At 39.0% G+C, this 15,622-nt stretch overlaps 3 protein-coding genes across 3 annotated transcripts; 1 reads left to right on the plus strand and 2 right to left on the minus strand.

Annotated features, from left to right (window-relative positions):
- Positions 1-1,602: 1,602 nt before the first annotated feature.
- On the minus strand, positions 1,603-3,749 carry SIG4 (sigma factor 4). Its single transcript, XM_086580591.1, is given in 6 exon segments — positions 1,603-1,925; positions 2,188-2,383; positions 2,591-2,731; positions 2,810-2,865; positions 2,868-3,039; positions 3,254-3,749. Coding segments are annotated over 6 exon segments (1,107 nt in total). The 5' UTR covers positions 3,719-3,749; the 3' UTR covers positions 1,603-1,848.
- Positions 3,750-4,339: 590 nt separating this feature from the next.
- On the plus strand, positions 4,340-8,886 carry LOC147484043 (putative glycosyltransferase STELLO2). The gene is made up of 3 exons (XM_086577726.1): positions 4,340-6,554; positions 8,026-8,152; positions 8,238-8,886. The coding sequence occupies exons 1-3, from the start codon at positions 4,867-4,869 to the stop codon at positions 8,709-8,711; spliced, it is 2,289 nt and encodes a 762-aa protein (XP_086433852.1). The 5' UTR covers positions 4,340-4,866; the 3' UTR covers positions 8,712-8,886.
- Positions 8,887-9,328: 442 nt separating this feature from the next.
- On the minus strand, positions 9,329-14,952 carry GUN5 (magnesium-chelatase subunit chlH, chloroplast, putative / Mg-protoporphyrin IX chelatase, putative (CHLH)). The gene is given in 5 exon segments (XM_086576264.1): positions 9,329-10,369; positions 10,526-11,205; positions 11,208-12,327; positions 13,065-13,147; positions 13,399-14,952. Coding segments are annotated over 5 exon segments (4,158 nt in total). The 5' UTR covers positions 14,819-14,952; the 3' UTR covers positions 9,329-9,514.
- Positions 14,953-15,622: the final 670 nt, after the last annotated feature.

Here is a 15,622-nt window from a genome sequence, read left to right on the forward strand (position 1 = left end):
AAATATTTGGAAGAGCAAATCGCTGAGCATTATCTTCAAAGAATAAGCTGGCTTGTACTATTGAGCTCCTATTCTGTCGTCCAACATGCCCGACATTGGAATCGTGGAAGGATAAATAAAGCAAATCAGATGCGACACGAGACTTGTTCACTTTTGACAGCATATGGTGGGTGATTAAGAAATATGTTCATATACACATGATTTTCTGTGAGACTGAATAGTGGGCAACTTGAATTCGTAGGCCAAATTTCAATAGAAATTGCAATTCGTACTATATTTACCTGTCCGTCAATCACACTGAGATAGCAGCATATATCATAATAAATTGACAAACGATATATTGATGTCATTCTCTAAATGTGACAATGTACAAGTTCATTTAGGAGAAGTAGTTGAAATTTACAATAGCAAAAACCTCCTCTTATTCAATATATGTACAAGTGATGAAACCTACAAAAGCAAGAAATAGTACTTATTAATAATATTTATTTACACTGTTGGTTTAAATGAGCTATTATTAGGGGCCTATACGCATTTTTGGGTGCTTATCAAGCTTTCAGAAGAATGCTACAAAAGAAAATTGTACATTTCTCTTTCAATTTCAGTTTTTCAATTAAAACTTTAATGAAACTGTTTTTCTGATCATATCTGGCCGGCGATAATCATGTGTGATGTATGATATCTTAAGTGTAATTGTACAACACCAATGCACAAAACACGAAATCATGAGTGTAATAGTTCTACTTTGTAAACGATAAATAAACCTCAAATGAATAATAAATTCACCCCAAATTTGAGACTAATTCTTCTATCTCTCTGGTTTCATTACTTGTTCATTATTTTATAACAATTTCAAAAATATTTTTCTGATATTTTCGTAAAATTTCAGAAGTTTTCGGTAATGAATGAAAGTCAACAATTGAAGCCTTGTAGTTTTAAATCACTAGGAGTTCATTGCATGTTATTTTTGTATTAGTTTCGTTTCTGATCAAAGTCGAACTTAACAACACAGACAGGGATGCAGTCTGGGAATCAAAAGTAGACGATGAATATGTCTACTTGAAGTCTTGAACATTAACATGGCGCGCTGGAGTGGAGAAAGAAGATGTGGAAATCAAAGTCTTGCACAACTTAGTGATTGAAGTAGAGAGTGAAGAAACTGATGATGATAAAGAGAGTACAAGGAAGTTCACCACCATGGTTGAACTTCCCAGCGATCAACTCAACGCCCACCCGTTTAAGGTCCTGATGAAGAATGGGGAGCTGACGTTTGTCTTTACAAAGGACCATATATGCCAGTTCCCCAGATCCCATTGACTGAATAATGTAGTTATTCTGGTATAATGTTGGTTTGTTTAAGCTCTAAATTGACAGTTAGTAGTATTGCACATTTTGCTTGGCCATGACAATCTGTGTTTCAAATCAGCTTCCATGCCGAGACTTTTTAAGGAGTCCATTATCTTAGCCTATGCTTATGGACGAGAACTTAAAATCCTACTAGAGTAATGTATGCCCAAATGCATAAAATTTGGCAAGTTGAAAGTTCTGTTCTCAATGGTTTCAATTATCAACTTTCAAAGTTCATTTAGGAAGTAGTTGAAATTTACAACAGCAAATAAACCTCCTCTTATTCAAATAGAATCCTATTCAATATGTACAGTGAGAATATTATCTATGTTGTTGGAACGTCTTAGTTTTGCTAATGCTATTCCATGGATCTGTCGAACTCTCTCCCTTGAAAGGTTTAATATCATCCCGATCTCCTCGCATGATCGAGTGGTCTCTCCATTGAGACCAAAGTAGAGTCTCATAATAAGTGCCTCCCTACTATCCAGTGTCATGAGTACTCTATCTACTTCTTTCTTGATCACTTTTTTCTTCAACATATTCTCTGGTCTTAATTCCTCTGGTCCAGGTATAATTCCCTGCAACAAATTACCCATTGACAAATATTCAAATGAATTCGCAACACAACAACAACAACAACAACAATGGCACTTGTTTGAGCCTACTGATACATGAATATTTCGTCCACGCCAAGTTTTTTTTTGGATGTCCGCCCAAGCGCCAGTTGTTTTGCTCAAGGAGATAAATAATGAATGAAGTACCCGATGTAATTAAGAAGAAGAAAAAACAAGAAACGAATAAATAAAAGTATAATTGAGGAATTTGTAGAGGCTCCTGCACCTGCATTGTCATGCATTCTGTCAGGGGTTTGATCCAATGATATTGGAGGTCTGTTCCTCTTTTGTAGGAGCGTTATGCTTGAAACTTTAATGCCGATACTGTCAGCAATCTCATCGTTGGTGGGATTTCTCCCTAGTCTTCTGGTTAATTCTTTGTTCGCTTCTACAATCTTTGGCACCATTTCGCACATGCTTCCCTACACATGACAAGCTAATAATGCACTAGCTAATTACCAGCTTACCACCTAAACAGAGGCTAACCATTTTGAACTAATAGGTGATTCTGTGAAACATAAATACTCAATATATATAAACAGCATTTCAATCTATTATACTACTAGATTTTCTCATTTGTTTGGTGGAATACAGCATGAAAATGTTAATCATAAAATGCAGGTCCATACCGATAATCTGATTATTCTAGACTTATTTGCTATGGCTCTAATGATAGCCTGTTTGATCCACCAATACGCATATGTTGAAAGCTTAAATCCTTTATTTGGTTCGAATTTCTTTGCTCCTCGAAGTAGCCCAATGCTCCCCTCCTATGCAGATCAGACATTATTTAGACCAACACTTGGTGAAAAAACACAAGAGAAAGAGAATCGCCAAATAGCTGAGACCTGAATGAGGTCTTCTAGGCTTAATCCTTTTCCTTGATAGCCATTGGCAATAGAACAACAAATCTGCGGTAGCTGCTAATGATCCGTTCTCTCGACTCCCTTGCTTTACACATGATCATTTCTAGCTTTCTTCGCTTCATCCCTGTGGACGCATCCCATTGTGATGATGTAAATGCGCATTGGCTTGTCTCCCTAGCTCTTGTCTTAGCTGCATCCAGCCTAGCACCTTCCTGTTAATTCTTCTTATTGAAGTAAGGGATAATATACTCGATACTGAATACTCCTTACTGATTCAACTAACCAGTAAATCAACACTTTGACATCTTTATGGATTCATATACTGAAGCTTGTTACTGTGAAATGTTTTGAGTTATCCATGGTTGAATGGCAAGATGGGGGCATAATTCAATATAAACATTGCAACCATTAGTTATGTCAACATACCTTGAGGTGCAGAGTGAACTCTGCCTCTTCGTTGGGTGTTAAACGTGCTGAACGTGATTTCCTGAGTGGGAACTGCAGGATTTTGCCAACACTGTTCAATTCGTTACATGGAAATTTCTCCTCGCGCCGTTTTCTCCTCTTTCTCCACGTTCCAGCTGAGACACGCCTCATGTCACATGACTCCATTATTTCATCATTCTCACATTCAAATTTGTTTTCTTCACAATGTAAGATCATTGCTTCTCTAGCTGCTTGAGCAGCTGCATTCGCCAGAGCAACTGCTTTAGCTGCAACAATCGTTAAGGAGTCTTCTGACACTAAACTAAGACCAAATTTATGCGCACCAGAAGATGATGAAGGTAGTACTGGTTGTAGAGTTCGAATTGATAACATTTTTGGGACTGAGTAAATATGCACTGAAGGAAGAGTAGGAGAATTATTTGTTGGTGCACATAAATTAGTCATGGTGGGCTGTTAACATGTGACTGCATAAAAGATATTCATGCATGAAGACAATGCTACATTTTGTTTTGTTCATTTAAGATGATAAGGGACTTGAATCTCCTCTTCTCCACATGTTCATGGTCTGTCACATGTGTTCATTATTCATATCTTGTTGTATCTAAGCCGTCATATTACATCCTACGGCATGGTTCAGTCAGTTAAATATCTATGGTTCACTTACAGAGTTACAGTTAAAATTTTGAAGAATGATAAACTTTGATTCATTAGGTTGCACAAAATCTCAACAAACTGCTTCTTTGTACCCATCATCTGATAATTGAAATCTGCTCTGAACACAGGTTAAAAATGTGGATTGTAACTACCCTCTGTTCTACACTATAGAGCACGTGTCTACATGGCAGGACGTCTTATTTCAGCTCGTCCCAACATCATATCGTACTAACGACCCAACACCCAGGTCGTCACCAAAGCCATTCTGGTCATTAAATGGAAAGATATCAATAGAAGACAATCTTTGGCTCAATCAACACCACAATCAAGGAAACATTAACTTTGTAACAGCACATTAATGGCAAACCATCAAGATAGCATACAAGGTGGATCTGCAATCCATAACGGTTCAAACACACATCTATAAATAGAAAGAGATGAACTACCGTAAGGCTTGATTCAAGTTTACTCCGAGAAACTTAATACGTAGTAAACTCTTATCCAATAATAAGACTGCAGTCATTCCCTATCAAACAAATCATCTAGTTGTAGTTCCAAAATAACCAACATTAAACTTTTTTTTTCAAGCCAACAACCTTACATCACAAGTCGGTCACACTACCCCTTGCAGACACATCCACATTTTTTTTTTTTTTTTTTTTTTCTGAAAAGAAGAAGACTTCTTCACTACCACTCCAAGAGTGTCACTGTTTCATATTACTTTCTTCCCAATCCTCATTTCTTTGAAAGTGATTGCTTAACTTTCTCAATAATCTCACACCAGCAATTCCACCAACTGTTTTCTCCACCTTTAATAAAATTTCAACAACCTTCTTCCTTCTTCTTACTTTGTCGGCAGCCAATTCCAACAACTGAACACAAATTTCAAATCTTTTTCATGTTTTGAAGCTTGGGCTTAATTCAATTTTTAGTTTACAATGTTTGTTCAAGATCGTTTTTCACCAAAACCACAAATTAGACCATTACCACAACTACATCCAGATCGTTTACATCCATCTACTAAAAGTTTAGATTTCTCATCTTGGTTATCTGAGAATTTCTACAAAATCATTGCAATTTCACTTCTTATTGTTTCAGTAGCTGGAATTTTCTTCCTTAAAAATGTGGGCAATAGCGGGGCGCTTATGTGCTTACAAACTAGAGCAATTGAGCTGGAAAGGATTGCATTTCCCAAAGTTGAGTGGAATTTGATTAAGCCCATTGTTGATAAAACTAGTCCTTATGCTTCGTTTCAATCTGAGAGATGGATTGTAGTGTCTGTCTCGAATTATCCGAGTAATTCGTTGCGTAGGCTTGTGAAGATTAAAGGCTGGCAGGTTCTTGCAATTGGTAATTCTAAAACCCCTTCAGATTGGAATTTAAAAGGTGCAATATTTTTATCACTAGATCAACAGGCTAGTTTGAATTTTCGGGTAGTAGATCATCTTCCTTATGATTCATATGTTAGGAAGAGTGTTGGATATTTGTTTGCTATTCAGCATGGAGCTAAAAAGATCTTTGATGCGGATGATCGAGGTGAGGTGATTGATGGAGATCTTGGTAAGCATTTTGATTTGGAGTTAATTGGTGAGAAGGCTAGGCGGCAGCCGATTATGCAGTATAGTCATGAGAATCCTAATAAAACAGTAGTGAATCCGTATATACATTTTGGGCAGCGATCCGTTTGGCCTAGGGGTTTGCCTCTAGAGAATGTAGGGGAAGTTGGACATGAAGAGTTTTATACTGAATTATATGGTGGTAAGCAGTTAATCCAACAAGGTATATCGAACGGCCTGCCTGATGTTGATTCAGTGTTTTATTTCACTAGGAAGTCTAGTTTGGAAATGTTTGATATTCAATTTGATGAGCATGCACCAAAAGTGGCATTGCCTCAAGGGATGATGGTACCCATGAATTCTTTTAACACACTTTTCCATGCATCTGCATTTTGGGCTTTAATGCTTCCTGTTTCGGTTAGTACCATGGCTTCTGATGTTTTGAGAGGTTATTGGGGGCAGAGACTTTTGTGGGAGATTGGGGGTCATGTAGTTGTTTATCCCCCAACGGTTCATCGGTTTGATAGCATACAGTCCTACCCGTTTTCAGAAGAGAAAGATCTTCATGTTAATGTGGGTCGTTTGATTAAGTTTTTGGTTCAATGGAGATCTGGAAAGCATAGGTTGTTCGAGAAGATAATGCAGTTAAGTTATGCAATGGCAGAGGAAGGTTTTTGGACTGAACTGGATGTGAAGTTTACTGCTGATTGGCTTCAGGATTTACTAGCTGTTGGGTACCAGCAACCAAGACTCATGACATTGGAATTGGGTAGGCCCCGGGCGACTATTGGTCATGGAGATCGGAAAGAGTTTGTGCCTCAAAAGTTACCATCTGTACATCTTGGAGTCAAAGAAGTAGGGACTGTGAATTATGAGATAGGGAACCTGATTCAGTGGAGGAAGAACTTTGGGAATGTTGTGCTCATCTTGTTCTGCACCAGCCCCGTGGAACGTACTGCATTAGAGTGGAGACTACTTTATGGCAGGATATTTAAAACTGTGATTATTCTATCTGAGCAGAGCAATTCAGAGCTTGCTGTTGAGCGTGGCCAATTGGAGCAAGCATACAAGTAAGTTCTCACTATAGTACTTGTTCTTTGATGTGTATATACAGTATCAAAATAGTGGCTACACTATTCAGTTAGGTTTAATATAAGTCAAATTCTGGGAAGTTTTGACTTAGAACAATCTCTTACATTATTCTTTCAGGATTGTACATTGTAGTGCTCTTATTTCTTGCTGATCTTTTGATTTTGAAAAGTTTAGGTGCTTTTATGTGTTTATTAACCAGCCAATACTCGTCATTCCTCAAAAGCCCAAATAGTCAAAGAAGCAGAATGCTAAATACTTAACCTAGGATCCTAACATTTCATCGTGACTTCCTCATTGACAGGACTGTATCAACGCTAACCTGATGGTAGTCCTATACTCATATGTACTCCTATCAGTACTCACATTGATTTAGTGCAAAGGCCATGCATGGTACCAAGCCGTTTTAGTCCAGCCTATAGACCCCCCTCTCAAGACATGAACCTTGAACAAGGGATTGGATCCAATACCAGATGCTAAGATTTAGAAGTTACAGTATAAGCATCTTTTCATAGGGTCCAAAGAAGCTTTACAATCGAATAACATAGAATTAGGTTAAGTGAGTCTCCAACTGAAAGTTTATGTAGAGGTCACTTAATAGGCAAACATTGAGGCTTGATTGTCCTTAAGTGGATTGCTGTAGATTTAAATCCATTTTGCACACAGTTGTGGAGGGATTTGGCAAGAAACTACATTCGTAAAAGAGGGAGTACCTATTAAAGAGCACCTACTCCTAGCCTTCTCATCTATTTTTGTTGTTTATGCTTGCCTGAGACATATGTTAAGTTCATTGCAAGTACTTTTTTATGTGGGTTGACTTAACGACCACAAGAGATTCCACCTTTCAGACCGTCTTTCATTCTTGTTAGCGTGCGGTTTAATAGCCTGTTTACTGTAGTGTTGTATGATGTCTAACCTATCAAACCAATTCCAACATGCTTTACTGCTGATACTTGATAGTGATAGAAGTGAAAAGCATAACATAAAATGGCTATGTTATAGTTACTCTTACACATTGAGGATTTCTTGGACATGTACCTGAATGTAATGCTACTGTTATTTTTTCGAAGGTGGCTTCAGTGTACTGCTTCACTTCAGTTTTTTCCTTTATTTTTTTCCTTTTTCTTTTTCTTTTTTTGCTGTGTGCTGTTTAGGGTGTGTGTGTGGGACTGTGGGGGGGATCTGGGCCTGTTTTGGGTGTGGTTGAGTGCGTTTGTGGGCGTGTGTGTGTGTAATGCTACTTTATACTTGTTTTCTTGGCTGAAGGTGTGAACAACTCCCTCACCATCTGTTTATTTAGTAATGCACCAAATCTTTAGAAATCTTTACTTCTTGAAAACAAAGCGCCTGAGTGATACATAGTGTGGCATAAAGTTGGCAGTTTGACTTGACTTCAGTACTCCACCAATGCTACTTTTCTTCTAATGACATAGTTGTTATTGGATCTTACAGATATCTGCCCAAGATATTTGACCGGTATACAAGTGCAGAAGGATTTCTATTCCTCCAAGATGACACCATTCTTAACTATTGGAATCTACTACCAGCGGACAAGAATAAGCTATGGATTGCAGACCAGGTATTAAAGTCTTAGACTCTTAGTAAACACTAAATGGTGTGACACATGCGATGAGTAGTTTTTATCTAACTTTTTGTTCTATCAGGTCTCCAACTCTTGGTTCGCTGTTCCTACAAGAGGGAACGACTCAGCATGGTTTTCAAGTCAGGCAAAGATGGTGAAGAAAGTAGTGAATACAATGCCAGCTCATTTTCAGGTCAGTTACAAGGAAAATGGCCCCGCCAAAAACAGCCTAATTCTCTGCAGTTCTGATGTTTTCTATGTTCCCCGGCGCTTTTTGGGGGACTTCAAAGATCTGGTTGGTCTGGTGGGAAATTTAGAGATCCATCACAAGTTTGCCATACCCATGTTCTTTTTGGCCATGGATTCACCGCCTCACTTTGACTCCGTGTTCAATAAAATGATTTATCGGACAGATATTCCTTCCAAAAACTCTTCAAGCATTTATTCGGCTCTAGCACCCGCTGTGCATCCGTGGAGTGTGGCTAATGAGCCTGATTTCATAAAGCTGGTTAGAATCATGGCAGAAGGTGACCCTCTGCTAATGGAGTTGGTTTGAATCTTAAGCTGGGATACTGTTTTGGTCACAGAAACTTGTACCACTTTGTCACACTAATTTTTGTTTTTTTCTTTACAAAGGAAAGGGGTTTATTCTTTTGTAGATCATGGTGTATTCTTATTCATTTATATGTAGAAATTTTCCCCAAAAGGATTATAATTCCTCGTTTTCTTTATGTCCATTGTTTTGGAACAAATATACTTAATAAGCTCCAAACCAAAAAGAAACATGGAACTAATGGTCTGCTTTTTTTAGCCAAAAGTATAATAGAGAGAGGAGAGGATCTAAACCCTATTCGGCTATAGCAACTTGATTTGATCTGATATTCTGATCGTCTATTGCAAGTTTCAGGTGATTCAATAAAGCATTTGAATTTGTAATCAATGTATATGTGTTTGAGTAGGAGCTTAGATGAATCTGAATATTCTTGGAAGGATATTCATGCTCCAAATAACAGAGCAAGGATTGTAAACTGAGTCCAAAGGATCATTGATATTCTGAGCGAAATGGATTTATTTGGGGTTTTCAGTATATTTTGTCAATAAGGATGTTTCAGTAACACCAGACCCTACACCCAGACAAGTAGCCAATTAAGTTGACGAACGAAAACAGTATAATGAACAAGACAATATATACTATTATTCATAATCACATCAAATTGAAAAAACTGAGTAACAAATTAACATCCTTCATCTGACCAGTAGTTTACAGTTTCCTATCTCTCAAAATTAACAGAGACAGACCCATGAATGGATATAAATCAATTAAACTGTTATTGAAGAATCATTGACAATCACAACTATTTACCGATCAATCCCTTCGATCTTGTCTTCAACTTCTGAGTAAAGCTGTCTTAGCTTCTCAATGTTATCTTCAGATGTCTCCCAGTATCCACGTCCATTAGCCTCTAAGAACGTTTGTAGTAACTTCCGGAAAGAGTTAGGGTTGGTGTTCATGAGCCTGTTGAGCATCTCCTCGTCTTGGATAAATGTTGTATTAGCCTCTTCATACACCCAATTGTCTACTTGGCCTGAAGTAGCACTCCAACCAACAGTGTTGGTGAGTCGCTTCTCGATTTCACGCACCCCTTCGTACCCAGTTGACAGCATACCTTCATACCACTTAGGGTTGAGCAACTTGGTGCGAGCATCAAGACGTACGGTCTCTGACAATGTCCGCACCTGGGCATTGGCTGTTGTTGTGTCAGCAATGTATGCACTGGGCTTCTTACCATCCTTCCTAAGGTTCTGTACGAGGTTGGTGGGATCTGAATCAAAGTAGTGGCTGACATCGGTAAGCGAGATTTCAGAAGAGTCGAGGTTCTGGAATGTGGCATCAGCCGTGCTAAGTGCCATCTCAAAGACCTGCCGCTTCTCAGTCATGCCTACACCAGGGGAATCAGAGTCGAATGCAAAGGACTTGCGGCTCAAGTACATGTCTTGGAGTTGCTTCTCATCATTCCAAGATGAGTTTTCAATAGCAAGATTGACGTTGGAGGAGTAGGAGCCTGAAGCGTTTGAAAAGATACGAGTTGCAGCTTCACGAACCCCAACACCAAGAGCTTGTGCTTGTTCAACAGCGTGCTTCTTGACATAATTCTGGTCCTCTGGCTCATCTAGTTCAGCCACCATCTTCACCGCACTATCCAAGAGGTTCATCTACAAAAAACACAAGGTGATTCAAAGAACAAAATGATCAGGTTAGGGAAAATATGCAGAACTAGATTGTTTGTACCTAAGAAACTAGTATTCTGTGCCTTGTTTAGTTTACGCCCAAGAGAGCAGCATACTATAGACAGGAAATTGGAGAAGTACCTGATTGATGAATAAGTCTCTGAATACTCCAGAGCAATTGACAACAACATCAATCCTGGGCCGTCCAAGCTCTTCAAGACTGACTGGCTCTACTTTGTTCACACGCCCAACGGAATCTGCAACTGGCTTCACCCCAATCATCCATAGCACTTGAGCCAAAGACTCTCCGTAAGTCTTTATGTTATCAGTTCCCCACAAGACAAGTGCAACTGTCTCAGGATACTTTCCCCCGTTGTCAGCCTTCTGCCTTTCCAGCAACCTTTCCACCACTACCTTGGCACTCTGGAGTGCTGCTTCTGTGGGTATAGACTGTGGGTCTAGTGCATGAATGTTCTTTCCAGTTGGTAATACCTTTGGGTTCCTGATTGGGTCTCCACCAGGTCCTGGTTCAACATAACTGCCCTCCAACGCCTGTTTTAGACTTCCCAATTCATTATCAGCCACCACCAACTTCAAGCACTCACCTAAATACAAGAACAACGTTCTAAGCTTGTTTCTATCAGCCCTGTGAAATTTAGTGTTCGACAAATACTGCACCCATGGCTCGTTCACACCAAACCCAAGGATTGAGCTCAACTTGTCAGACACGTCAACCACCTGACCTTTGTCATTTGTAGTTTTTTCCACAAATGAGGATATAGATCCACGTGAAACCTCGGTTATCTGACATAACAATTCTCGTCCTTCAAAATACCTTTGTCATTCCCTCTGTACACATCCTCTATTTTCCTTCCTAAAGTCTCAGCTAATATTGCAGGAAGTGAGATAATTCCTTCCTCAGGACGGTCCAACGCAGCAATGTTGACTAGTGTAGCGACGGCTTCCATGGCTGATGGTGGCTCTCCAATGACATGGAGACCACATGGCAATAGCCTGGATTCAATCTCCATGATCTTGGAATAAACTTTACCTACCACAAGGTCTCGCTCCTTGGCCGAGATATCTTGGCCTTCCTCTGGAAGGCTGACATCCTTGTCAAGGTTGCATTGCTTAGCAGTACTGATTATGGAGTTAACAATTTGAGGTCCACGACCGGTGTCTTTTAGTGATTGGTAAGAAGATATCAGCTCCCCAAGCTGCTTGAGACCCTTGTAAAGTCCAGCATTCTCAGCTGGTGGTGTCAGATAGCTAATGGTGTTGGCATAGCTACGACGCTTGGCAATAGTGGCTTCGGATGGGTTGTTGGCAGCATAATAGTAAACATTAGGGATGTTCCCGATTAAACTGTCAGGGAAGCAAGCATCGCTCATTCCAACCTGTTTCCCAGGCATGAACTCAAGCGATCCGTGTGTGCCAAAATGCAGGACAGCATCAGCTTTGAAGATCTTCTCAACAAAGGAGTAGTATGCTGCAAAACCATGGTGTGGACTAGCAGATTTGGAGAAAAGGAGACGCATCGGGTCACCTTCATATCCGAATGTGGGTTGCACCCCAATGAAAACATTGCCATATTGCTTTCCATACACCAACAGATTCTCACCATCAGAGTTCAGATTGCCGGGTGGCTTTCCCCAATTCTCTTCCAATGCACCAGCATAGGGAGTGAGGTTCTGGTACTCGCGCACACCCATCTTGTAGGCGACGTTGAGGCTTGGACTGCTGAATTTAGCTTCTTTGTCATGAATGATTTCTTCAATAAGAGCTTCAGGGGTCTCAGGAAGGCCCTCAATGCTGTATCCATCCTTCTGGAGATCTTTCAAGACAGAAAAGATTGAAGCGAAAACATTGAGGTAAGCAGCAGTCCCCACATTTCCTTTGTCAGGAGGAAAGCTAAAAACGGTAATTGCGAGCCTCTTATCTGTCTGCATTCACCATCATAGTGTTAGCCAAGTATAGGTGAAACTTAAAGTTCTTCCTTGTGAGAAGAATATTTAGTAAGCACAAGATAGTAAAAATAAATCAGAAACTCCTAAGAATAACGGAACAACGGGGAGATGTACAATACTAAGTTTAGTAAGAAGTATATTTCGCTATCACCAATGAGCATCAGACCTTTTTATCACATAAAATGAATTGTGTGGAGAGTGATTAACAACGTGAAGACAAGGAGAAAGAAAAAATTCCCTCTCAAATCAGACACAGTGGCAACAAGAAATTCACGAATATGGTGGTTGTCACTACAACATGCATGGTCTTTAAGATTCTTAGGATTCTGCACAAAATGACTGTAAATAGATGTCAGTGAATTACAGTTTCATTATTCATTATCAGTCTTCACCATCCATATATTTCAGAAAAGTTGAGGTTAACTAAATTACTTGAGGAACTACTCCACAAGCAAACTTCTTTTTTGAGTTGTATATTTATCCACCTTGCCAATACTTAAGCTATTTAGTTTGATATCCTCACCTCCTACCATAAATGGTTTATCATGACCTACAATTAAACTTGGGAGCGAATAGAATTCATTTCAGTTATTGCATCGATGAGTTATAGTCAAGCACCAAGAGATTCTAAGAAAGCATTTATAATACAACAGATAAAATTATCAATTATGTATAAGTTACACTGACACAACAGCTCAAAAACAGTAGAATACCTTGGATTTTCTTTTCAGTTCACCCCATCGGATCGCCCTTGTGCAAAGCTGTTCCACCCTTTTATGAAGAGCATGTGATTTCCCTGCAATGCATCAAACACAACCAGCCATCAGACCCAAGCCAAAATTAAAGCTTGCCTAAAGGGTCGTCAACTTTTAATTCAGAATATGAATCTCCAGAGAAAGTAACAACCACATAAGTAGATAAATAATCTAAGAACCTAATAGGAGAACCCATCGAAGTGAAGCTGACCGTCAAAGCATTAAGTGGGAAAGGCATGAAAGAAGCAGAGAAAACTAAGAATTGAATAACAGGAGAAAAGGCTTTATTCACCTGTTCTTGGATCCCGTCCAGAGAAAACAATTGGTTCCATCCCACCATCTAGCTCAGGAAGAGCAACCTGCAAGGCCACCTGAATTGGGTGCAAACCCAAAGTACTATTGAGCCACTCTTCTGTTGTCTGGAAGACCAATGGCAATGCAACAATATACGGCACATTGAGCTTCATCAATGCTTCAATTGCTCTGGGATGGTCCTGTCTTGCAGGCCCTCCAACAAGAGCAAAACCAGTCAAAGACACCACCGAGTGCACAAATGTTTTTTTAGTGATTGGATCGATCAAGTACCTCTCCACTGGCCCAGAGAAGTCAAGACCACCAGCAAAGATTGGAATCACCTTAGCCCCTCTTGCCTCCAATTCCATGATCACAGCCACATAATGACTCTCATCACCAGTAACAATATGACTTCTCTGTAAAACTAGACCAACCACAGGTGCATTGGGGTCCTTGAGCTTCTCATTGGCATCCCTTCTAGTACCATACCAATTCAAATACTCCTTTACATCATCATACATACATGGTGCCAAAGGGTGCCAAATTCCAGTATCTAAATACAAAACTGGGTCGGAATACTCAATCTTCGTCCCTTTCAATGCCGGAACATAAGACCCAGATATCATTTTCACAAAATTCTGCAAATTATCTGGTGAACCACCAAGCCAGAATTGCAAACTCAATATATATAACCTAGCATCTTGAGCCTTATCACTTGGTAAGTACTTGAGAACCTTAGGCAAAGTTCTCACAAGCTTCAACATACTATCGGCGAACGCAGCCCCTCCTTTCTTCTTCTTGAAAAGTTGAAAAAATGGACTCTTTGATTGCCCCAATTGAGACATACTAAAAGAACCCAACTTATTTAGTCTCATAACTTCAGGCATTGAGGGAAACACTAGAACTGCATCAAGTCTATCTCTTTCCTTCTCAACTGCTTTCTTAACTTTTTGCGCAAGTTCTTCAACAAATATTAGAGACCCAATGAAGATATTAGCATCTTCAAGATCTTTACAGAAGTTTTTATAGTTAGTCTCATCTCTAAGTTCTTCAACTAAGTATCCAACAACTTCATATGAAGCATTCTTCCCAATGCTGTTAAGATTTCTAACAGCAGCAGAAAGAGAAGCTTGGTATTGAGCTTCAAGAACTACATACACAATCTTAACAGTGGGCAATCCATTTTTATTATCAGGAACAATTCTACGTACCTCTTGTGTAGTTTGAGTAAACAAACCATTGCCAACTGCAGCACACTTCACTCTTAAACCAGCTTTATTACCACTACCATTACCAACACCATTATTTAGTCTCTTGGGTAAGAATGAATGCAGAAAGAAATGTTTTTGAGATAGAGAAGACAGGTTTTCAGCTTTGGAATGTGGTAAAGTGAATGGTGATGAAACTAAAGAAGCCATGACACTTGTGAAACAGAGTTCTTCTCTGTTTTTGAAAAACAGATAAGTTGAAAGTTTGAGATGAGAGAAAAACTAAATTAAAAAGGTTTCTCTCTATCTAATGTGATCAGAGTATCAGACTCTTTTCTTCTCATTGGAAGATGAATGGATGTGAGTTTATGTATTGTTAATGTGTGGAGTGAAGTGAAAGTGGTCGTGAGGTGCTAGTTTTTTTCAGTTAATGGTGTACACGTGGCAGCATTACAAACAACATGGATGATTGACACTGTTTTTATTTTTACAATTTTTTTAGTTTTCCAGATTTTTTTATTCACACACACCTTGTCAAATTGCAATAGGCATTTTTAAAGCTACCACGAGAATATACTCATAGGGATGAGAGTTTCGAGACCATTAAATCACACATCTAACGGTCTACGATCTCATCTCTATGAGAATATCTTCAGATAGACAAATTCAGTTTGGATTTACACCAATTCAGTATACTCAATTACTTATATTGGAGGCTTGGAGCATATGAAATTAGAAGTTACAACAGCTTGCCTAATTAACTTTTAGCTATATGGAAAATGATAAATGGTTATGAAATGAATCCTACAAATAACACTACTCCTTGATATGTTTGGAAATTATTGGCATTTGCATGGGATTAGTGTTTTGAATTATAAGTATAATTTAAGAGATAAACAAAAAATGCTGTGGTTCCAAGTACACATTGTGTTGTTGTCATTTTCTGATAAATATAGTTATGATTTGTCTATCCTTTGAGACTCTTATGATGATGTGTATTGGCTTCTCATTGGT

Source organism: Coptis chinensis, chromosome 8 (assembly GCF_015680905.1).
Source record: "Coptis chinensis isolate HL-2020 chromosome 8, ASM1568090v1, whole genome shotgun sequence".
Classification (NCBI taxonomy): Eukaryota; Viridiplantae; Streptophyta; class Magnoliopsida; order Ranunculales; family Ranunculaceae; genus Coptis; species Coptis chinensis.

Bases quoted from the DNA above. Each gene is read 5' to 3' on its own strand.
- LOC147484043 (XM_086577726.1), top strand. From the start codon at position 4,867: ATGTTTGTTCAAGATCGTTTTTCACCAAAACCACAAATTAGACCATTA. The intron at 6,555-8,025 runs GTAAGTTCTCAC...TGGATCTTACAG, and splicing joins CAATTGGAGCAAGCATACAA to ATATCTGCCCAAGATATTTG. The intron at 8,153-8,237 runs GTATTAAAGTCT...TTGTTCTATCAG, and splicing joins AGCTATGGATTGCAGACCAG to GTCTCCAACTCTTGGTTCGC.